General features: G+C 51.9%; 1 protein-coding gene across 2 annotated transcripts; it reads left to right on the top strand.

Moving 5' to 3' along the window:
• Nucleotides 1–8,698: 8,698 nt before the first annotated feature.
• ETV3 (ETS variant transcription factor 3) lies at nt 8,699–22,207 on the top strand. 2 transcript variants are annotated; one of them, XM_030302834.1, is made up of 5 exons: nt 8,699–8,778; nt 10,619–10,677; nt 11,289–11,526; nt 12,769–12,884; nt 18,813–22,207. In XM_030302834.1, exons 2-5 carry the CDS (start codon nt 10,632–10,634, stop codon nt 19,940–19,942), a joined length of 1,530 nt encoding a protein of 509 aa, XP_030158694.1. In that variant the 5' UTR covers nt 8,699–8,778; nt 10,619–10,631; the 3' UTR covers nt 19,943–22,207. The 2 variants fall into 2 exon arrangements, with proteins under 2 accessions (XP_030158694.1, XP_030158695.1); XM_030302835.1 differs by having other exon boundaries at nt 8,705–8,778; nt 10,622–10,677.
• The last annotated feature ends 388 nt before the right edge of the window (nt 22,208–22,595 follow it).

Raw genomic sequence — 22,595 nt, forward strand, 5'->3', positions numbered from 1 at the left:
CTTTAAAAACCCAGGCTGAGGGGCGCCTGGGTGGCGCAGTCGGTTAGGCGTCCGACTTCAGCCAGGTCACGATCTCGCGGTCCGTGAGTTCGAGCCCCGCGTCGGGCTCTGGGCTGATGGCTCAGAGCCTGGAGCCTGCTTCCGATTCTGTGTCTCCCTCTCTCTCTGCCCCTCCCCCGTTCATGCTCTGTCTCTCTCTGTCCCAAAAATAAATAAACGTTGAAAAAAAAAAATTAAAAAAAAAAAAAAACCCAGGCTGAGTTGCCACTGGACCCTTCTTCTGGGTGTCCCTGCCACACCCACCTCCGTACGACACGGCCTCCGTCCTTGCGTCATCAGTCAGGATGCTCGTGGTTCAGGACTCCCACATCTAACGCAGCTTAGACACCAGGGGCTTTACTGTCTCTTCACGACAAACGCGACAGCGGATGGCTCCAGAGTTGATCCAGTGATGCCAAGGTTCTAAGTTAGCGTGTCTGCAAGTCTCTTGGCCCTAAAGGCCTCATTGTAATTTACTTCCCTCTGTAGACACCCTATCTCCAACTACAGTCATGGTCACGTTCTGAGGTTCTGGGAGTTATGACTTCCACATAAGGAGGGGGGGAGAGGGGGGACAATTCAGTCCTAACAGTGGGAGATGCAGGGTCGGAAATCCCCCTCTGGGAATCTCTCTCTTCAAGGGAAAATCTTTGCCAGAATCCTTCCAGTAAATTTACAGGGCAGGATTTGGTAACATGCCCTTTTCCTAGTTACGAGGGAAGCTAGGAAAGCATTTGCACTTTGTAACGGGAAGAGAGCTCTGCCAGCCGGAAGGAAAGTGTCGGGAAGCACGTGTGGGGCAGGCTGCCGGGCTCTGGCACCTTGTGCCACACCGCTTCGAGCTGCCTGCTTACGCGTCCACGGGGCACCCAGCTGGCTCAACTGGTAAAGCATGAGATGCTCAGTCTCAGGGTCGTGAGTTCAAGACCCGCATTGTGCATAGAGATTACTAAAAAAAAAAAAAAAAAATGCTTTGGAAAGGGGCATCTGGGTGACTCAGTCGGTTAAGCGACCAACTCTTGATTTCGGCTCACGGTTTGTGGGTTCAAGCCCCCACGTCGTGCGCTGTGCCGACGACACAGAGGCTGCTTGGGATTCTCTCTCTCCCTCTCTCTCTTGCCCTCCCCCGCGCACGCCCTGTCTCTCTTAAAATAAATACACTTTAAAAACTCTTTGAAAAAATATTGTCATACAAATTTAAAGAGTTACCATATTTTCTGGACAAAATGTCTTCCAGAACCAGGCATGCATTCTGCTCTGTCAGCACTTGTAAAGGGGCTATCGCGTCAGGCATTTATAGCACCTATTTTTTTTTAATGTTTATTTATTTTTGAGAGAGAGTGAGAGAGACAGACTGTATGCAGGGGAGGGGCAGAGAGAGGGAGACACAGAATCCGAAGCAGGCTCCGGGCTCCGAGCCGTCAGCACAGAGCCCGACGCGGGGCTCGAACCCACGGACCGCGAGATCACGACCTGAGCCGAAGTCGGACGCTCAACCGACTGAGCCACCCAGGTGCCCCTACATCACCTATTTTTATTCCACTGGCAAAGAACGGTCCTCGCGATCTCGGCCAACAGGCCCACGATGTCAGAGCTATTTCATCCGAGAAGTGAGGCTACGCCGGCAACCTGAGCAGCTGAGCTGTTGTGAGTGGCTGGGACTCTGGCTCGGCGCGGTCCCGGGAGGAATACCACCGGGCTGCACAAAGCGTGCTGGCCGCCGGATGCCAGTTCCGTTCCACAGAACAGACTGCTCCACTGTTCCACGTGTCTGACCTTTCGTGTTCCGCAGAATAGGGAAGAACCGAGCACCCAACTAATGAACGGCACCAGCTGTGGGGGTACGTGGCTGATCGGGTGGAGGTTCCCCAAATTCTGGCCTCCCCAACGGTAGAGAGCCTCTCGTGACTCCCATGTAATTGCTACTTCCTTCTCTGCATCCAGGTGAAGGCCTCCGTTGGCCAAGGCGTGAAGTACGTGAAATAAATGAGGACCAGGGACGCAGAAAGTTGCCACAAGCAACCGGGCTCCCAGAGGCGGGGCGTGTCGCGCCCAGAGGCCACCGAGACGCCCAGAGCTGTCCCCTCCCACCCTTTGCAGACCCGGGGGACCCACACCTCCTTCACAGGGCTCAAGTAATGAGGTTCAATTAAAACGTTCGGGCTCAATTAGCATCTCAGGGCAAAATATTTTCCACGAGGAACTTGAGAGAAAGTAACCCGGTTCGGGACCAGCTCGGCATGTAGGGGCAGGAGAGGGCTCGGTCTGCACAGCGTCGAAGCCGGACAAGACGGCACTTGCGCGTGTGTTTGCGCGTCTCCAGCGCCCTTCTCTGCGCCCGGGGTGTTTTCCCAACAGCCAGGAGGAGGACGTGCACGCCAGGCTGTTTTCCCTCCGCGTTTCGAGTTTTTCTTCTCTCCTTCAAATATTAGCAGCCCAGACTTCTGCTGCAAAATCAAGACTTGTTTTTATAATGACGGTGCTTCGTTTTGGTTTGTTTAATTGTGCCAAGGAACCTGGTCTCGAGGCATTCTTGCAAGCGCATTAACCCAGCCCATTGCGAGAATCTATTGTTCAGACAAAAATGTCCTGGCGGCACATGCATCGAGAAGTTCCGCCTTCTTAATTGATGCCAAAATATGATAGATTTCCAGTTCCTTACAATGTCCAACTACTTGACACGAACCCCCACTCCCCTCTCCCTGCGGCCAGCATAACGAGTACTTTTCCTTTGATGTTCTTCCTTTCCACAGCAGCTTTAACTCTCTACCAGAGTCCCCCGCACTAAGCACTCTGCTATTTGGAATCCCATCACCTGCAACCCCACTAACTGGCATCCTGCAGATCAAAGGTACGATAATTGAGGACACACTACGGGATCCTGCAGTGACTTCTGAACCCGTCAGAAAATATTTGATTGTGTTTGGAGTAGGTTCACGTCGACGTTTTAATTTTTTCCGCAGAAGTCTGCTTCATGCTTGCTCTAAGTAGAGTCTCTCTACCAGGACATCATACAATAATATATTCCAATCAATCCAGATGATATAGACAGCAGGCTGGAATGAATAACAGATCAAAACCAACCATACAAAGTTGACAAGAAGTAATGTAATTAATGTAAACTCTGGCATTTAGACTTCGAGACGACTTAACAGAAGACCTGGACAGTTCTCGTAAGAAAGCCATAGAGATTTTGACTCTCTACTCAGCAGTACGCTATGGCCTCTGAAACGGTCAATCTTATCCAAGGCCATTTTAAGGTGGGGGGTGGAGGGAGAGGGAGAGAGGAGGGAGAGAGAGAAAGGGAGAAAAGAGAGGGAATGAGAGTGTCCAAACAAAGAGAGAACAGCCCCACTCCATACTTTGCTAATCAGAGGAGGACTGTGTTTAGTTACTGAAGCCACATTTGAAGAGGAAAGGAAATAAGGATGTTTCTTCCAGTTAATTCCTTACAAAAGGCATAATACTTGCCTTCAAAGAGCTGGTGGGTTGTCACATGGAAGAAACATTCCACTTAATCTGCACAGCCCCAGTGCCCAGAGCTAGGAGTCATGGGTAGTCATGTCAGGGCGACACATTTCAGCTCCATATAAGGAAGAGCCTTCCACAGTGAGGGTGATCTAAATGCTGAACGTGGATGAAAACGGGAGAAGCAAAGAAAATCCCAGGGTGTGGTAGCTTCTTTCCCTGCGTGGTAGGTACTTAAGCACCTTTGTTTTATTATGGTGTTTCAACTGACACGTAGATTTCCATACACTCTTCTGCAGGTCTGATATGTTTTACAATAAGAAAACTAGGTTGACTAGGTGCTAGGCAAAGTAGTGAGCTACAAAGTAGTAAGGGTCCAGGCAGAGGCTGATAGCGAGGGGATGGGGTAATGACCTCTGACATTCAGTCCATCTCTAAGATTCTACACATCCAAAAATACGTGGGCAATTATTAAAGGGAAGCTTTTCAAAAGTATTTTTAAGATGATTGCCTTTTAATTAACGTTGAGTCGAGGCCTCGTTCCATTGTTTGCCGCAATTAGTACGGGCGTTTGCTAGACTATGATCCCAAGTCTCTGTTACAGCGATTATCATGTTTATTGCCATTGTGTAATGAGAATTAGATAGACACAGTGTCTGCCCTCTTAGGACAACAAATGATGTAAAGAGTATACAGTAAGAGCCGGACACGAACAGTGAACAAATACAAAAGATAGCAAAAAGGTTCACGTAGCAAACAGGGCAAGGTTTCAGGCTTACAGGAGTGGGGCCTAGGTACGCAAGGACCTTGGGAAGTGTGCCCTGGGTGGGTCAAGATCAGGAGCTAGCCCTCTGCTCCAGTTAACTTCAGTGGGCTTCCTGGGTGAAGCGAATTTTCAGAACGATCTAGATTCTGGCAATCGTACATTTGGTTAGGGGAACCTTTGTCCCGGGCTGCCAGGAAAAAGAAAAAGAAAAAAGTCAAGATAGCCTGAGTGGCTGGTTCCTCACGTCAATCCTGTTCTCCTGTTCTGTTCCTTCGTGATCTCTCACTACCGTCTCCCCCGTGCTGATCTGAGATGGGGGAACCAAGACCTGAAAAGGGGAAATGAGAGGAAGGGGTATTTGTGGACTGTGATAGATGTGGAGTCGGGGAGAGTCCTTGAGTCCCCGAGTCGCTGCTAAACAAACACACAGGCTTTGCCCCTCCTGGCTGAGCTGTGACTCTGGGCCAAGTTACTTCTCCTTTGGGCTCACTTAACCTTTAATCTGGGGATCCCCACTCATGTTACTGACATTAACTCCTCTATCTTTACAACAACCCTAGGTTGATGGGAAAAATAAACCAAAACACGAAAATCTTATGATCTGCTTGAGTCCAATGTGGTAAAATACAAATAATCCATGGCCGAAGTTTATTCTTTCATAATCACTTGTCTTCACTTTACTGAAAGGGAACCTGAGTCACAAAGAGAGGAAGTAAGTTTATTCCATCTACACAATAGAGCTTTTGGCTCTATTGATATAAATAACGTTCTAACAGTATAGTATTTTTCTTTCTGAAACTTCTTGTCGTGGTCATTTTACGGGTGGGGATACTGATACTGAGGCTCAGAGTGACTGAAATGGACTGTCTCAAGGCAAGCCTGACAAAAAATATCGTGCCTGGATGAGAAACTCAAGAACCCAAATTCTCAAAGCAAAATTCTTTTCCGTTAGATTGCCACCCAGGTCTGAAGCATTAAGTTCACTTGAGGTTTGTGAAAGGAGGTGATTATGGCTGTCTAGTTCAAGTTCTGGATACCAAGAACAGTGCGGGGTCTGGGGCTGGTAGCAAGAGGCATCACGGTCCATGACCTTCGTAAAGAGTTTAGAGTGTACGGGGGCGCCTGGGGGGCTCAGTCGGTTGAGCGTCCGACTTCAGCTCAGGTCGTGATCTCGCGGTTTGTGAGTTCGAGCCCCGCGTCGGGCTCTGTGCCGACAGCTCGGAGCCTGGAGCCTGCTTCGGATTGTGTGTCTCCTTCTCTCTCTGCCCCGCCCCGACTTGTGCTCTCTGTCTCTCAAAAAATAAATAAATGTAAAAACGAGTTTACAGCGTGTGAATGTGCAGCTGCCATCACACTCTGTCCTCATCAAGGACGTCAACAGCGTCCCTTTTACAGACGAGGAGGCCAGGACTCGTTTAGCGGCTTGTCAGAGGACCCGGTTAGCAAAGGGCAGAACTGGGACCGAAACTCAGGCCTTCCGTATCCAAGTTCAGCGAGAACGCCCTTTGGGGGGAAAGAGGCCGCCTAGTTTTTACTGGGAGACCTAGAGGAGATTAAGGGAAGGTGGGAAGAAGCTAGTCCCGGCAGCACCCCAGCCCGTGTGTTGGCAAAGATTACCGTCACCAGGCATTTCAAGTGATGACACAGAACTGCTCTGGGCACCGTGACGTCTACCGCAGCTCTGGCTTCTGAAGGCCTGCAATCTAACACCAACACACCGAGAAGAACAAACATGCTCACGACACATCGATGGCATCTACTGCAGTGACAGATCTGCCGTGTTAATCCCCTACAAGGGTAGAGAGGAAAGCATCTGTAGCATACACACGGCCAGATCAGTTTGGGATGTAGAGAATTGAAGGGCACAAATAAAAACGGGAACGATAAAAGAGAGCAAGCTGGGCAAAGAAGAAACACACGTACACAAGCAAATGCACACACCAATCCGGGAAGGGTTTCTCGGAAGGAAAAATAAACCTGAGGACTTCCTTTTCTCTTCTTTGAAAGGGAAGACACAACGGTGTGGCGGTGTCATGGCAAGAGCAGAGGGGAGAGCGCGGGATTTAGAACAGAACTTGTCCCAGGCCTGTGGAACAGCTACAGAGATGGGGAAGCAGGGAGGCGGGGCAGTGGACAAAGAGGGCCTTGAGCAAGTGGAAATTCAAGAGAGGTCACAACCTGCCTTGACTCCTCAGACTATGCCCAAGTGTCTCCACCCCCACGCTTTCAGAAAGCTCGTGCTGTGTGTCTCAGAAACAAGGACCCCCACCTTGTGGAAGCCTGTCTGGAGAAGAAGGCCGGGTGCCACGGTGAAGGCGTAGAGGACGGGGACCTTGAGGGTGCTGGGCAAGGGGTCTCAAACCGTCCCCATCTCCCCAGCTGCTACCACCCAAGGAGGTTGCCAATGCAAACCTTATTCATCTGGACCCAGTAATTGTTAGAGACTTCCCAAGATTTGTTATCAAACCCAAATCTTCCTGTTTGAGTTTGAGGCCAGTGAGGAGATTCTTCACGTAAAGACTGTTGAGGTCTGCTGGGGCATAAACATTAGTCAATGGATCAGTTCAAACTGCAGCCAGGTAGAGACACCTGTTCCTCTCCGTTAACTGTGTTTACTGACTCGTCATCCTTTGTGACCCTGAGTGGTCAGAGAAGCAGCGGGCAGAGAACCACTAGGAGACCAGGGTGAATAATATGCAGAAAGAGCGCCTATCCTCTAGTTGCCGGCCCCTTGCAGAAAGGGTCCTGGGAGATAAGGGGCTGGCTCAAACCGTGACAATTTGAGAGCTGAGCCAAAAGTTAACAATTTCAGACTTTCAGAGGAAGCTGCTCATTCCCAATCATGCTGGTTTCTGAGCTGACACAACCAATAAAATTTGCAAGGGTGGTGTGAGAATTTGAGGATTTTTATGATAATGATTCTTATGATTATTTTTGCCAATATTTGTTCACCTGCCATGTTTACAATGTGCTCTTTTTACCCCCCCCCCACGTCTTAACGCATTTAATACAACCACATGAGCCGATACTATAGGAACTGACACAGAGAAGTTAAATAACTTAATGGGGGGGGGTCACACAGCTAGTACATGAAGGCACTAGGATCCAACTACAATTTACATCATTCCGCTTAAATGATTTTAAAAAGAATGTTCAACCAAACATCTGATACTTACGTGTAAGACATTGTTCTAGGTACTATGTAGAAGATACAAAAGATTGTAGACAGTTCCTTACAAAGAGCTCAGGGTATAGCTGCAGGTATTGGTAATCTTGGTAATCGTCTCTATGGCACTAAAATTGTGCTCATTTTATTCACCTACGTCGTAGCCTTTTCTAACTAGAAAAGACCTTACATCCTCAATGCTATTGTCCTTTTGTGGTTTTTGTTTTGGGGGGGGGGGGGCGTGTTTGTTTTTGAGAGAGAGAGAGAGAGAGAGAGAGAGAGAGAGAATGGGGGAACAGGGTAGAGGGAGAGAAAGACTCTTCAGCAGCCTCCACGCCGCGCACGGAGCGGGACCGGGGCTCACCTGAGCTGAAATCAAGAGTCAGAAGCTCAACCCACTGAGCCACCCAGGTGCCCCATCCTTTCTTTTTTAAACAAAAAAGGCAACCTGAGGTCCAGTCAATCGATCAACAGCTAGAGAATGGCTAGTGGCAAATTCACAAGTGGAAGCCACCTTTTCCAACACGGGATGCTGACGTCCCCACGCGTCTGTGGCCTGGGTATGTCAAGGCACCAGGGGAACACCAGGACAACACGAAGTGCCCTCTTCTGACCCCACACGCCGGTCAACTCCCCTTCAGTCCCGGGTCCCTCCTCCGGGGCTGCCGCTCTTATCCGGCCTTCCTCCTCCCTTCCCGACCGCCCACTCCCCTCCACCCACCCCCCCGCCGTGACACAGGCCCGCACCCGCGCGCGGCTGGGGGAGGCGGGGTCCACCTGCCCGAGGCCCCGCACGGCGAACTGTCCCTGCGACAAGAACGACCTAGGGAGGAGGCGAGCCAGCGGGCTCCGGACAGCAGGACCGGACGCGGCCCGCCCCTAAGGTCCCCGCGGCGACCCTCCCCCGGGCTCGGAGAGGCCCCTCGGCGGGCAGGGCGCCCCGACTCTCGCGAGGGATCTGCCGCACGCCCCCTCCCTCCGCGAAGGCCCAGCCCGGCCCGCCCCCTCGCGCGGCTCCCCCGGCCCGCCCGCGCCCCCCGCCCCCCGCCAGCGTGCGTGACGTGTCCCCGCGGCGTGACGCGGCGCGGCGCCCGGGAGGGGGAGCGCGCGGGGGCGGGGCGACGGCCGCGGCGGAAGTCGGCGTCTGCGGAGACGAGAAGGACGGGGGCGCGGCCCAGGCGGGGAGCCCGGCCGGACGGCACCGCCCCGTTTCCCGCCCCCTGCCCTGAGCGGAAGTGACGACAGCGGCCGCCGAGGTCACTTCCTGCTGGGGTGGATGAGGAGGAGCCGGAGACGCCGCGGGGGAGACCGGAGCGAAGACGGGCCGCGCCGGGGAGAGGTGAGCCCCGGCCTCGTCGCCGGGCCTTGGCGGGCCGGCCCGGAGCCTCGCGGGCGGCATCCCCGGGGTCGGGCCGCCCAGCGGGCCACGCACAGGCCCGGCCGGGCCGCCGGCAGCGCGGGGGCGGCAGGGCCCCGGGGTGTGAGGGGAGCCGGAGCGCGTTCGTGTGGTGGCTCCGCGGGGCCCCGGGGCGAGGCCGGCTTGGCCGGAGGCAGGAGGGAGACAGGCTCCGGGGGCCGGGACCCCGCAGCCGCGGAGCCGCAGCGCCGGCCTCGACGCGCCTCGCCCTCCCGGGCGGGCCGCGAGCTGTGGAAGGGCGAGGGCCCGGGGAGGTTGCAGACGTGCGACGAGCGGCCTCGCGGGGACTCTGTGGGCGGCAGGGAGAGGCGTCTCCGGGCTCCTGCGAGGGGGCGATCGGGGAGCCGGGGGGTCGGGAGGAAGGTTCCTGGTCAGGTCCTTGCCGCGGCGGGACTTGCACCCCCGAGTCTTGCGGTTGGAGGGCATTCCTGCGGCAGAATGGGGGCCCCGCGTTCCGACGGAGCGATCCGGCGCTCAGAGTCCGGGGCAGCTTCCTGGAGCGGCGGAGAGCAGTGTTTTTCCTCCGTCGCGGTCGCGGAGATGGGAGCAGCCCGGAGAGGAAGCGCTGGCCTCTGAGCTCTGAGGCCTTGTTATTGTGTATCTTGTGTGTGGGACTGCGTGTCTGTGTTTGTGTCTGTTTTCTCCTTCCTTTGGGGTGTTTCTGTCGCCCTCGTTCCCTGGTCGTTTTATAGACTGAAGCTTACTGATTATCCTAACGTATATGGTGAGAAAAAGAGCTCAAAGGATCTAGAGGAATTCTGTTTAGATGAAATTTCCAAGATCAGGAACTCGCCCCCACCCCACCCCACCCTGAGGCCATTGAGGCACCTACATTCCGGCCTTGAGCGCTCTTGTTGATGTGGGTGCTGCGGCCCTGTCATCCACCCTGGGGAACCGAGAGTGTGGCCCTGCCCCCTCCTGCCCGCATCTCCCTGAGGCAGCTTCACCCCTCCCTCCTTTTTGCTGAAGGGTTGACCGACACAAAGCTGCTTGCTGCCAGGAACAGGAAACTTATCGAGGAGCTGTAAGTCTGGGTGGAATGAGTTCAGATCAGCCAGACTCCTCCACCTCCCCAACAGAAGCTTCTCAGAAATGCCGGCCTTCTCCCCTCCCCGTTAAAGGGAGAAGATGTAAAAATACTTCTCCAAGTAACGTAACTGTACATGTGGTGTGTTTACTTCCTGTATCCCACGGTGTTTTTCAAGAAGGAGGGGGCAGTCTCCGACTGGGAGGAGTTTCCTTCTCCCGTCTCATATAATTCGAAATAAATCAAAATCAGATGTTTTCTTGAGTGGCACAGGGACTTGGATTTTTTCACCCTTTTAAACTGGTACATCTGGGTGAACTCAGGCATGTGTGTCTTGGCATCTGGGCCTGTCTGGTAATCGAAGAGAACGGTTTGGCCTGTTTGGGCTGCCTCTCTGGACCCATTTCACGGCACTCTTCCTTTTTTTTGGTTTTTTTTTTTTTAACATCTGAAGGGCCGGTCTGGGGGAAGAAAGCAAATACTAAAGACGGTGTTTGCACTTTGTGGTTTGAAGTCAGGTGAGAGGTAATTATGGCCTTTGAAGCCAATGACCCGAGGACCATCATTCGATGACCTGGGGATTAGCAGTTTGGAGGTGACCTATTCGAAAGAAAGCGGGTTACATAAGGAGGGAAGACAGGGAAGGAAGGTGGGGGAAAGGCTGTGCCGGAAAACGTTGGGAGGATAATAAACAAATAGCACCTTAAAGTAATTGATGTGGCTTGTGTCTCTCAGCAGGAGGGTGAAAATGAAAGCAGGCTGTAGCATCGTGGAAAAGCCAGAAGGAGGTGGAGGTGAGCAGAAGTTAATCATCTCTGATGTACCTGGAATGTTCCTCCCGGGGTTCCTTTTCTCTCCACTGGGGCTCTGTTCACAGATGTCAGGCTGTGACCAGACGGTCTGACTGGGTGGATACCGCCAGCACAGTTGTGGGCTTGTTTCTTATGAAAGTATATTTAACGTGTCTGGTCACCACACCTTTATCCCGGGCTTGAGTCTCCTCCCTGTTGGAGACACAGCTCCACCCTGGGGGAGGGGGCAGGGTAAGGGGTCTTTCAGCTCTGTTTTCCTAAAACGTTAGTTTGTCTTTCCCGTTTGTTTCTGTTGGAACTCTCATGCCCTCGTGGAAAGTAGGTGTGAGATTTAGTAGCGTAGGAAAGGGCGACAGGTTGGGACACCTTGGTGCGCCATCCCGCTCTAGCAGATCAGATGATTGCCCCAGGGAAGGTGACGCGCCTTTGCTCTCCCCTCCCCTGTTGTGTCAGCCCCAGCTGACCGAGGGGGTGTTTATGGCATGTTTGCACAGCACTCCTGAGATTCTGAGCGTCAGGGTGCGAGGTCGGGGATACTGATAGGTGTGTGCCCGACTCCTGACTACCTTGATCTTGCCCTTTTCACATTAAAGGGTATCAGTTTCCCGACTGGGCCTACAAAACCGAGTCGTCCCCAGGCTCCCGGCAGATCCAGCTGTGGCACTTCATCCTGGAGCTGCTGCAGAAGGAAGAGTTCCGCCACGTCATCGCCTGGCAGCAGGGGGAGTACGGCGAGTTTGTCATCAAGGACCCGGACGAGGTGGCCCGCCTCTGGGGCCGCAGGAAGTGCAAACCACAGATGAATTACGACAAGCTGAGCCGGGCCCTCAGGTGAGGAAAAGGATTCCCAGATCCACGGTTTTAAGAGATTGGAAGGAGACGAAGCAGTTGGGTGAATGTTGGATAGAAAGGGTATCAGGTGGTAAGAGACTGCTCTGTCGAAGTGAATAGCAACGTGTGGCTTTAAAGTGGGAGTATAAGAGCTTCTGGATCTGAGTAGCACAGGCACAGGAGGGAAAGGCATATCTTTGGTCATATGTAGGAGGGATTCCAGCGTGGTTGGCATCGGATCCTGACAGACAACCGAGTCCGCTCTGCAGTGGGCGAGGGTGTGTGGTGAAACATGGATTGGAGCTCACTTAGAATCCAAAGGATGAGTTTAGACTTCCCTGTTAGAGGTTGGTTAGACTTTCTCTCTTTAGGCTTTCCTAGAAGAAACAGAAAAGTGAGGCAAGCACACGGGAGGAGGGTTCGCTGAATGGCAGTGACCTCACCTTTCAGCAGCCGTATCTGGGAGCTCCGTTGTCGGTCCAGAGGTCGCTCCAGCAGGTCTAAAGATTGACCACTTCAAGGTTTCTCGGGTTCTTTTTTTCTCCCCTTGTCAGTTTTTACATTTCATAACCCGTTAGCCCTCCAGGGGCCAGAAGGTAGGTTATAACCCGCGCTGCTGAATAGATGCGATGCCAGAGACTCCGGGTCCATTGAAGCCCCTGCCTCTCTTCCTTCTTAGCGACCTTGAGCGTCAAATCTGCGGCAGCTGTGCTGGAGCCGCTCTCATCCTCGTGAAAGTGAGGCAGGCCAGGCCGACAGCTGTTTCCCAGATCAGGGTACACGACTGTTTGACCTGCCACCATCAAACGGTTCTGCGTTTCTGTGTCTGCGCTTTGCGCTCAGGTCTCCAGACTAGCCTTATCAGGTCTCCCAAGAGACTAGTCTGCCCCCACCTGGGCAAGGCGGCGACATACAGTGGGATAGGAAGGAAACAGAGAATGGAACTGAAAGTGTAGAGCGATGGACGACAAAAAGGTGGCTGGGGCTGGGATAGGTGTTCAGGATCTGAGAGTGCGATTGTCTTTGCAAAGCCCTAGCCAGGCACTAGAACCTAGTTTGAAAATGGAATGGGAAATGGAAGCTCTTAGGTCTCCCAGCCCTAACCTGAAGGCCAGGCTGCGGAAGGATAGTGACACTTCCATGTAATTTAGAGCAAGAACCGTTTGTCTCGGTGGTTACCTAAGTGTATCAAGAACCGTCAGTAGCTAGAAGGTAAATTGACACGTATTCCTATTTTTACAGATACTATTATAACAAGAGGATCCTTCATAAAACAAAAGGGAAAAGATTTACTTATAAATTTAACTTCAACAAGCTGGTGATGCCTAACTACCCATTCATCAACATCCGGTCAAGTGGTAAGAAGCAGACTGTTCTGGGGGGCGGGGGGCGGGGGGGATGAATTTTGAATTGAGAAAGGATTTTAAAAGCCCAAGTCTAAGTCCTGGCATGTTGAAGGATTTTTGGAAGTGCTGAAGTCAGGTGGATTGCCTCCAGGGTCTTGTTCAGGTTTCCCTATTTGTCCTGTACAGGGAGTGACAGCCTTTGCAGCCTCAGAAGAGGTGTGTTTAGTTGTGTCTTTGGTTCCCTTTTCTACATGTTTTTTGTATCTCCCAGATATTCTTGTTCTGTCTTCTTTAGGAACTATGTTCCACAGGTCTGTGTTCATCTTTCAGGTCAGAACTCAGAGTGTTAACACCCTGCCCAGAGGCTCTTTCATAGACGAGGGCCTGTTTCTACAAACACTTCCGATTTTCTATGAAACTACCAAGCTCTCCCTTATCGAGTGAATATCATCAAAACCACAGCATCCTTAATCACAGAAGGGGAGGTTCATATGTTTGCAGTGAAAAGCAGGGTCTTTGATCTGCACTAGCAACTCCTCAGAGACTAAGATCTGGGGTTGTTTGACCTTCTTTCCTCTTACGTGCAGCAAGGCTCCCTCTAGACTCTCCTCTAACCACTTTCTATCACCGCTCCTCACGAAGAGTTGAGGTCTGCCTCTGCCCGTGCAGAAGGCACCCTCTTAGAACGGGTTTGCTTTTGTTTTGTTTCAGATGGAAGTCTTATCCCTGTCCAAGAAAACAGATTGTATTTAGTTTCTGACCAGCCCATCAATACTGTGTTTTTGTGGAGTTGGGTGTTAAGGCAAAGAAATCTGATTGTAATTCTGCAGATTCTGAGTTCTCAGAGAAAAGTTGGAAGAAACTTGAAAAATCAGAGCGGGGGTGTGGCCGGGAGAATATACTGCTGAGATCCATTGTAGATAGGTAATTACTACACACAACAAGTTAGGGCAGTTTTAGCTTGACTCTCCTATCGGTAAAGTCCTGTCTCTCCTGTAGCCACTCCCTCCTATCCCTGGGGCATGCGCTTGAAAAAAAAAAAAGTGGTATTGGAATGCATCTCTCTAATTACAACCTGTTTTCTTTCCTTGTGCCTGAGGGAGAGGTGTTAGGAAATCAGACCCATTCTAGTCACTGGAATCTTGTTTCCTCTGTTTTCGCTCCTGTCCCCTTCTGCGTACCTAAGGGAATTGAGACTATGGATGGGTAGTACACCAACAATTTTGAAGAAAATGTTGGTGTTCCATACCTCCTGCCTGAAAAAGGTTCACTGCTTTTGTTTGGACCCATTTTTTCCTATTGAAAACCCTGAAGTCCAGCCAGCCACTTGAAGAGCCTGGAATGGGACACATCCATTAGCCCTTGGGAGTTATATGCTTTTCCAGGGCAGGAAAATCGGGCCCCTCACTCTGTGAAGTCTCTGGTGTGCTAGCCCAACAGTACTGGCCTAGCACAGCCTGTTCTCCCTGATGAAAGCAATCGGACCAACCTTGATCCTTAACTAAGCTCAGGACCCTGATCAAATGAAAAGTCACAGGGAAAGGAAGAGAGTATACATTTTGTTTGTGTATACCACTTGGTTGCATACGTCCTGGGTACAGATTAACTCCAAACAACTGGAGTCATCAGTTCATAAAGGACTTTTACCCAGACCAAATGTTGTTTCAGGTTTAACTTTTATGATGACGGGGAAATGTAACATTTATTGAACAACTGCTTAATGAAGGTACTTCTGCTGGGTGTGTTTATGAATTCTGTCATTTAACTCTCCCAGCCTACTAAACTATACATCTCCAGATTCACATCTTACAGATGTTAAAATGACGGATGACGGCAAAGTCAGAGATTGATGAGGGCAGGTTGAGTAGAGTTATTGTACAGAGTTGTTGAATAGTTTCTCAGGAAACAATTCCTGAGAGACTGAGCTATTGACACTCACTCTTGTTTATTAATAGGTCATACTTTCCTCCCCCAAATTGGGATTCATTCGTTTGCTCAACAGATAACGTGTTAAGTCCTGAAGACAAAAAGAAAAGATTACGGAGGAGTTCTTTCCCTCAAGGAACTTAAAATTTAGCGGGAGAGATCAGATATATGAGGTCTAGCACAATTCGGAGTAACGGTGTAAAATGTGATAAGCACTCTCCGTAGCAGAGCCCTGTGGATTTTGATTCTGGAGGTCAGACGGGTCATGTCCAGATGGTGGCGATATGTGTGTGCTTTTAGGAGACAGTAGATGCTGATGGTAACATACCCAAATAATACAGAAACTTAGAGTGAAAAGCAAAGTGAGCGCTCTTTTCCCTTCCTAGCAGTCCTCGCTGTTGACAGTTTAGGGTAGGGTGCTTAACATGTGGGTGGCATCAGAAGTACTTCTACGTACAGCATTTCATGTTTATCTTGAAAGCGTGCTATGAAATACGTTATTGTATATGTGTCTTTTAACGTTTACTGTCTTTGCATAAGAAACATTGGGAAGATGCAGAAGGTACTAGTGAAAATGGTTACTTGTCAGGGTGGGGGGGTGGGCAGGACAGGCCATTCCAAGGAGGGATTTGAGAGCTCTCACTCTGTGCCTCCTCACCCCCAGCCTGGGTTTTTACAGTTCTCTTTATTTTGGAAAACTTTATTTTTTTTAAAAAATTTTTTTTTTCAACATTTATTTATTTTTGGGACAGAGAGAGACAGAGCATCAACAGGGGAGGAGCAGAGAGAGAGGGAGACACAGAATCGGAAACAGGCTCCAGGCTCTGAGCCATCAGCCCAGAGCCTGACGCGGGGCTCGAACTCACAGACCGCGAGATCGTGACCTGGCTGAAGTCGGACGCTTAACCGACTGCGCCACCCAGGCGCCCCATATTTTGGAAAACTTTAAACCTATGAAAAAAAAATTGCAAAAAATAGAACAGTGATTCCTCCATCTAGATTCACTAATGGTCGACGTCGTTGCCACATTTGCTTTTTCTCTCTTTTTTTTTTTTAAGTTTATTTTTGAAAGAGAGATTGAGAGAGAGAAGGCTCTGTCAGCACAGAGCCTGATGTGGGGCTCAAACTCACCAACGAGTCTTTTTGAGGTTAAGTTGCAGACAACACGACATTTCTCCCATGTTCCCCCGTAGTTCCAAGGACCTTCTCTTCCACAACCACAATAACATTAACACACCCAGGAAATAAGACATTGCTCTAATGCTCTTGTCTAACATATGGTACGTAATCAAACTACATGTCTTTTACAGTTTTTATTTTTAAACGATGATTATTGTGTAGTAAAAAATTACTCGTTGTAACAAATAGTTAACGTAGTTAGCTGTGTGCCAGTACTATCCTAAGGACTTTATAAAAATATTAAACCTTTTACTTATTATTTTTTTAAGTTTTTTATTTTTATTTATTTTGAGAGATAGAGAGCAAATAAGGGAGCGACAGAGAGAGAGACAGAATCCCAGGCAGGCTCTGTGCTGTCCACACAGAGCCCGACTCGGAGCTCGATCTCACGAACCGTGAGATTATGACCTGAGCTGAAATCAAGAGTCAGACACTTAACTGACTGAGCCACCCAGGTGCTGCAACCCCTTTAGTTTTTATAACATGAGGATTAGTCCTTTACTATCCATTTTACAGGTAAGGAATCTGAGGCACAGAAAGATGAGTAGATTATCCAGAGTCACACAGCTAATAAGTGGTAGGGCGAGGGTTTGAAAGTAGGCAACAGTCCTGTTATTTCCATTTTGCAAAAGGGGGTTAAAAGCCAGTTGGTTACAGGTCACAAGGTAGAAGGTGCCAGAACTGAGATTCAATGTCTTTTTTTATTTTTTTTAATGTGTATTTATTTTTGAGAGAGAGAGAGGGAGACAGAGTTTCCAGAATGGGCTGTGCACCATCAGCACAGAGCCCGATGGGAGCTTGAACTCATGAGCTGCGAGATCAGGCCCCCGAGTCGAAGTCGGACGTTCAACTGACTGAGCCACCCAGGTGCCCCCAGAACTGAGATTCAAACCCAGATTTTGCAGCCTTGCCACCCAGATTTCATAGTGGCTCCTCGAAGGCGGTCTTGTTCTAAAGCAGTGTTATTCAAAGTGTTTTAAGCAGCAAGCTCAGTTTTTCAAACAAAATCTTAGATTTGTTCTCTCAGCACATCTACCCCATAGAAAAGTGTTGCCGCTACTCAGCGTGGGAGGCGAGGGCCCATAGTGCTGCCCCAGCACATGTGTTCTCTGTTCTTATTGCAAATCAGCATACCTTAGCCTGTGTGAAGAAGGAAGTAGAAGTTTAAAAAAAAAAAAACAGACTGTCTAGGAGACAGGACCTTCCTCCCTCCCTGCCGCTCCCCAGAACACACCTTCCAAACACATAGAAGCAGCTTTTTTGCTTTTCGGTACATGTGCTCTTAATACAAAATTAAGACGCAAATGAGTCCAAAAGAGAATTTTAGCCACTAATAGGCTGGTAGAAGAGATCCTTTTGGCCTGAGACGACCTTGATACTACTCGGATTGTATATACAAGGTCATCTACCAGTTTTTCCAGTTGTAAGATTGAGTTACTGGCTTTAGGGGAAAAAGGCCCTACGGAGCCGTTTCCGCGGAACTTCAGTTTGGGAAATGCTACTCTGGCACAGTTCCTCAGTCGCGTGTGCCTAGAAAGCCACAGTGCACAGCCCGGCCACCTGTAGAGTCCTGGCTGAGGATGGCCCATTGTGTCAGCAACGGAAGGGGGCAACTGATGGGGGCGCTTTCCGACCACACCAGGCCTTACACCCTCTTGTTTCTTCTCCTTGGTCTGGTACTTTCATTTACTTGGCTTTTCTTATTTTTTCCTTCTCCCGTATCTCTGCCTCAAGAGTGTAGAAAGCCCTCCTGACATCATCACTGATAGAAGCCACTGGTACCTCCCAGGGGCCCAAAGGGTCTCTGAGGCCTCAGATGGCATCCCTTTCCTCTGACTTGTTTATAGAAGGACCTTGGGGGGAGTTGAGAACTCGCAGGCCTCTGAGGCTGATGTTTAGTGTGGTGTTGGTTTTTGCATCAGTTAAAGTTTCAGTACCAGCAGGCAGACGTGGGAGAGGGGGTGGTAGGTCCTCTGTTTTCTCCCAGCCTCTTCAGTGCTTGAAAGCAGGATGGGAACGGAGAGCATTGTATGGAATTTGTTAGAGGAAAATAGATTTACAGACATCAAAAAATACTTGAATCTCTGTAGTGATTGTGTATCAGAAATGACAAAGGATCTACCACAGCAACTCACCTTAGTAAACACGTGGCCTTTTCTTTTTTAAGCTGTTTTTGCTCTTAAATATGGTCTTGTTCGTGACCTTGTATGTGAGGTGCAGAGTCTTTGGGCTTTTACATACATGTCCTTTCCAGTTTTGTTTGTGTTTGATTTGCTCGCTTGTTTTATTGATACAGCCCAAACTATGAAAGTAAAAAAGAGGGGCACCTGAGGGGCTCAGTACATTTTTTTTATAAAAATAAAAAAAGACTCTTTGCAAAGCTGAGAATTGCAACAGGTGATACACGCACAGTAGTTTGAGTCGCCGAGGAGAAGGCTCGTGTGCCCATCTGTTCGTCCCGCTGACCCAGACTGGGCCCCGACGAACCCGTTGGCCCCCGGCTGCTTTATTACATCTAGTTGCAAACAACGGGGAGTCCCCACCGTGGTGGACGTGATGTTGGAGGACAGACAAATAAGAAATGTGATTTCGGACGCCCGGCGGGCAGGAGGCTAGGGGAGCCCACAGCAGCCGCCTCCTGGGGAGGGAGCTGAGCTGCAGCTGCTGGGGGGGGGGGGGGGGGAGGGGCAGAGCGCGTGCTTCCTGCTGTGACGAGCTGTAGACCCCCCCCCCCCCCCCCCGTGCTGCTTACCAGGGTGCTGCTTATCGGGCTGAGCGTGCCGGCGGTGGGTGACCAGTCCTCTAAAGTGGCCTTTGTCTCCTCCGCCCCCACAGGTGTGGTCCCCCAGAGTGCGCCACCAGTGCCGACGGCCTCTTCCCGGTTCCATTTCCCCCCTCTGGACACCCATTCTCCGACGGGCGACGTGCAGCCCGGGCGGTTCTCCGCCGGCTCCCTCGCCGCTTCTGGCCAGGAGTCCGGTAACGGCGCCGAGAGAAAGGCGGAGCTGCCGGAGCTGGACGACGGCTCGGCCGCCGACTGGCGCCGGGGCGTGGACCTCCTGTCCTCGCGGAGTGCCGTCGGTGCGGGAGGGATCGGCCATCAGAAACGCAAGCCGGACATCATGCTTCCTCTGTTCACCAGGCCCGGGATGTACCCTGACCCCCACAGCCCCTTCGCCGTCTCTCCGCTCCCTGGCCGTGGAGGCGTTCTCAACGTCCCCATCTCCCCAGCCCTGTCCCTGACGCCCACCATCTTCTCCTACAGCCCGTCCCCGGGCCTCAGCCCCTTCGCCGGCAGCGGCTGCTTCTCCTTCAACCCTGAGGAAATGAAACACTACCTTCATTCTCAAGCCTGCTCCGTGTTCAACTACCACCTGAGTCCGCGGACATTCCCCCGTTACCCGGGCCTCGTGGTCCCGCCTCTGCAGTGCCAGATGCATCCTGAGGAGTCGGCCCAGTTTTCCATCAAGCTGCAGCCCCCGCCAGCTGGGCGGAAGAACCGGGAGAGGGTGGAGAGCAGCGAGGAGTCCGCCCCCGTCACTGCTCCCCCCGTGGCTCCTGTCCCCCCGAGAATTAAGGTGGAGCCGGCCTCCGACAAGGATCCGGAGAGCCTCGGGCAGTTGGCGCGGGAGGAGGAGCGCTCCCAGGAAGAGGGCCCTGTGCCGGGCAGGACCACGGAGGAGGAGAAGGGCACCCTCTTTGCCCGCCCGGCTGTGCCGGTCTGGCCCTCCGCACCCGTCGGCACCCCGAGCGAAGAGCCCCTAGAGGTGGCTGAAGACAGTGAGGACAGGCCTGGCAGAGAGCCCAACGCGCCTGAGAAGAAAGAAGACGCCCTGATGCCCCCCAAGCTCCGGTTGAAGCGGCGTTGGAACGATGGCCCTGGAGCCCACCAGCCGAGTAAGAACGGCGCGGCCCTCTGGAGGGGGCCGGGACCCCGGGGCTTGGCCGCGGCCGCCGACGCCTAGAACTGGCGGGGGGTCGGGGACCGTTTGTACTCTAGTCACACGCGTCCGTGTATTTATGTAGCGAGATTGGGGGGGGGGGGGGTGGGGGGAGGGAGTTAGACTGGTTTGATCATTCTAGGGGCATAGACTTGTATTTTTATGTTTGGGGGACGGGATGGGCATCTTCTGTTGTAAATTAGGTGGGGTATGAACACTTTCCCTGGTGAATAGCACGCGGGGAGGTCGATGAACTGAGAGGAGGAGGGGCCTCCGCTTCTTGGGGAGGCTCACACTTCCCGACAAACTCTCTCGGGGGCCTCGCTACGCTTGGCCCCGTCTAGTTCAGGTTCCAGACTTCTTTTCTATTGTATTTATATATGGAAAGCCATTAATGAATTTCTTTTGCTCTGAGAGATACACGTAAAAGGGAATAGGGCGTGATCAGGAGGGTGAGTGGGGAGAGCCCATTCATACTATGGGTGTCGCCTGAGATGTTTCTGTATAATTATTTCAGGGGAGGAATGAGATAACCTGTCTTACTGGGACGGGGGGGCGTGTTCAGATGTTGCTTTTTTCCTCTTTTCCTTTGTTGTTGTTGTTTGGCGTTTTTTCCTTTGCTTTTAAAAAAAAATCGTTTGCAGGAAACGTGAGACGTTTGCGCCGGTCACAGGCGGGGGTTGGGGGTTCCACAGGGGTGGGGCCGGGGGCCCCACTGCAGGTTTCTCAGACTTACCCCTGCTTCCCGTAGTGAGGAGCTGTAAACTCTGGTTCAGGGAAGCAAGAAGAGGGCGGGAGGACATAACCCAATGCCTTTAAAAACAAAACACATACAAAAATGATCTTCATCTTTCCTTCTCCATCGTGGGTTTGGAGAGCCAGGCTGCAGCGTGGCCGTGGGCGCGCTGAGCAGCACGACGTGGGAGATGCCTTTGCGTTGCGTCTGGTTCTCTGGCTGTTTCTTAAGTCGAGCCTTAACAATGAGCATACTTTCACCTGATACGGGTCTGTCGGCAGAAGCCCAGAGAAGGGCACGGACAACTTTGCAGACAAGCCAGGAGCGTCGAAACAGGGTTAAGTTTCGAGTTGGCATTTAGTTGTGCCCCTGAGCGTCACCGGGACGAGAAGCAGGACGGCGGGATTGTGGGCGACAGGGGCAGGTGATACCTGGAAATTCAGAAGGTAGCCGGGGTGCGAGTGGATGTCGTTGGAGACTGAAGGGCGAGGCGGGCGGAGACACAGAAGGCGGCCAGATGCCAAGAGCCTGGGGGGAGCGCGGGAGTTGGTGTCCGTCCTGTCGTGGTGGTGCCGTTTCTGGTGTACCCATTTCCCTAGATTGTTCTAATCCTCCTGATCAGCTGGCCGTCTCCCCCCCCCCCCACCCCCGCCGAGACTCCAGTTTACAGATGGCGAGGAGTGGTTTCTCCATGGGGAATCCCCTTCCCTCGGCACGAAGGAACGGGAAAGTACTGCTCTTACGTGAAGTGAGAGAGACCTGACTGGGGGCAGAGAGAAGCCACAGCCACCCGTGTGCGCACACGCGTAACTGCGAGGTGTGCCGAGATGCCGGACCGGCTCACGTCTGCCCGGCGTCCAGGAGGCAGGGAGAGAGGAGATGACTCCCTATCCGATGGAGGCAGGGAGCGGGCACAGGGACGCTGTCTAGGAAGTGGCGAAATCCCTGACTGCACCTTAGCCTGAGGAAACTGTATACTAAGAAGCATTCAAAGGTTGTCTTTTAATGGGGGGGGGAGGGTCTTTTTTAAAAGAGTGCATGCGGGAGGGGCGGGGGAAGGTGAGTGGGTTGGTAGCTGGCTTGGGATGTCTTGAGTCCATCGTGCTATTCTCTGGCAGGTGTCCTCGTTCAGATTTCCAAATAGTGACTTGTCTTTCCCTAGGAAGGGCTCAGGAGAGTGGTCTATCAACTCAGGCTTTGGTCAGGCTGCAGAGGGCTCCCCGTTCAGCCTCCTTGGGGTTGGTTATGTTTTTGTCCGTTTCTTTCTCTGCACCTCTTACCTCGGATCAGAAAGCAAGCCCAGGCAGGTGGAGGAAGGATCTCTGCGTGGCATTGCCCAATCTAACCAGGGTGGCTGGCCGGCCCCCCTCCCTGTCCACGAGAGGGGGGGGCCAGCACGTGTCGGTATGAACTCAGGAATAGAAACTCGAGGCCTTTAAAATAAGAGGGAGGAAAATCCGTGATGCATACCTGGAAACCCCTGGAACCCAAGTGCCAGAATTAATTCCTAGATGCTGCTTCTGTGTGAACAAAAAGTCACCGCTTTTACACTTGAAAAAACACACTCGAAAAACGTTCAACTCCATGAGAAATGTTTTTTGGCTTTAAGAAATTGTTTGGTGTTTACTGTTTTCTTTGGCTGCCATTCCTCTGGTAAATCGTTGGTTGATCTGCACTGTGCGCGGGCTGGCGTCGGGAAGGGCCCTCCTACAGAGCCAGCCTTGCTCAGGAAGGGGACCGGGAATGGGGAAGTCATCGACATTTCCCGGGGCAGTGGGGTGGGAGGTGCCTCCTCACCCCAGGGGACCCATTCCGGCAGGCACCTGTCTCCCTGGCCCGGCACAAAGCCAGTCCTAGCTCTTTGCGCCGCATTTCATCCCTGTCCCGCAGCAGGCAGGGAAAGGGGGACGAGACCGGGCCTGTTTCTCCCGTTCCCCCCAC

This window comes from Lynx canadensis, chromosome F1 (genome assembly GCF_007474595.2).
Source record: "Lynx canadensis isolate LIC74 chromosome F1, mLynCan4.pri.v2, whole genome shotgun sequence".
Classification (NCBI taxonomy): Eukaryota; Metazoa; Chordata; class Mammalia; order Carnivora; family Felidae; genus Lynx; species Lynx canadensis.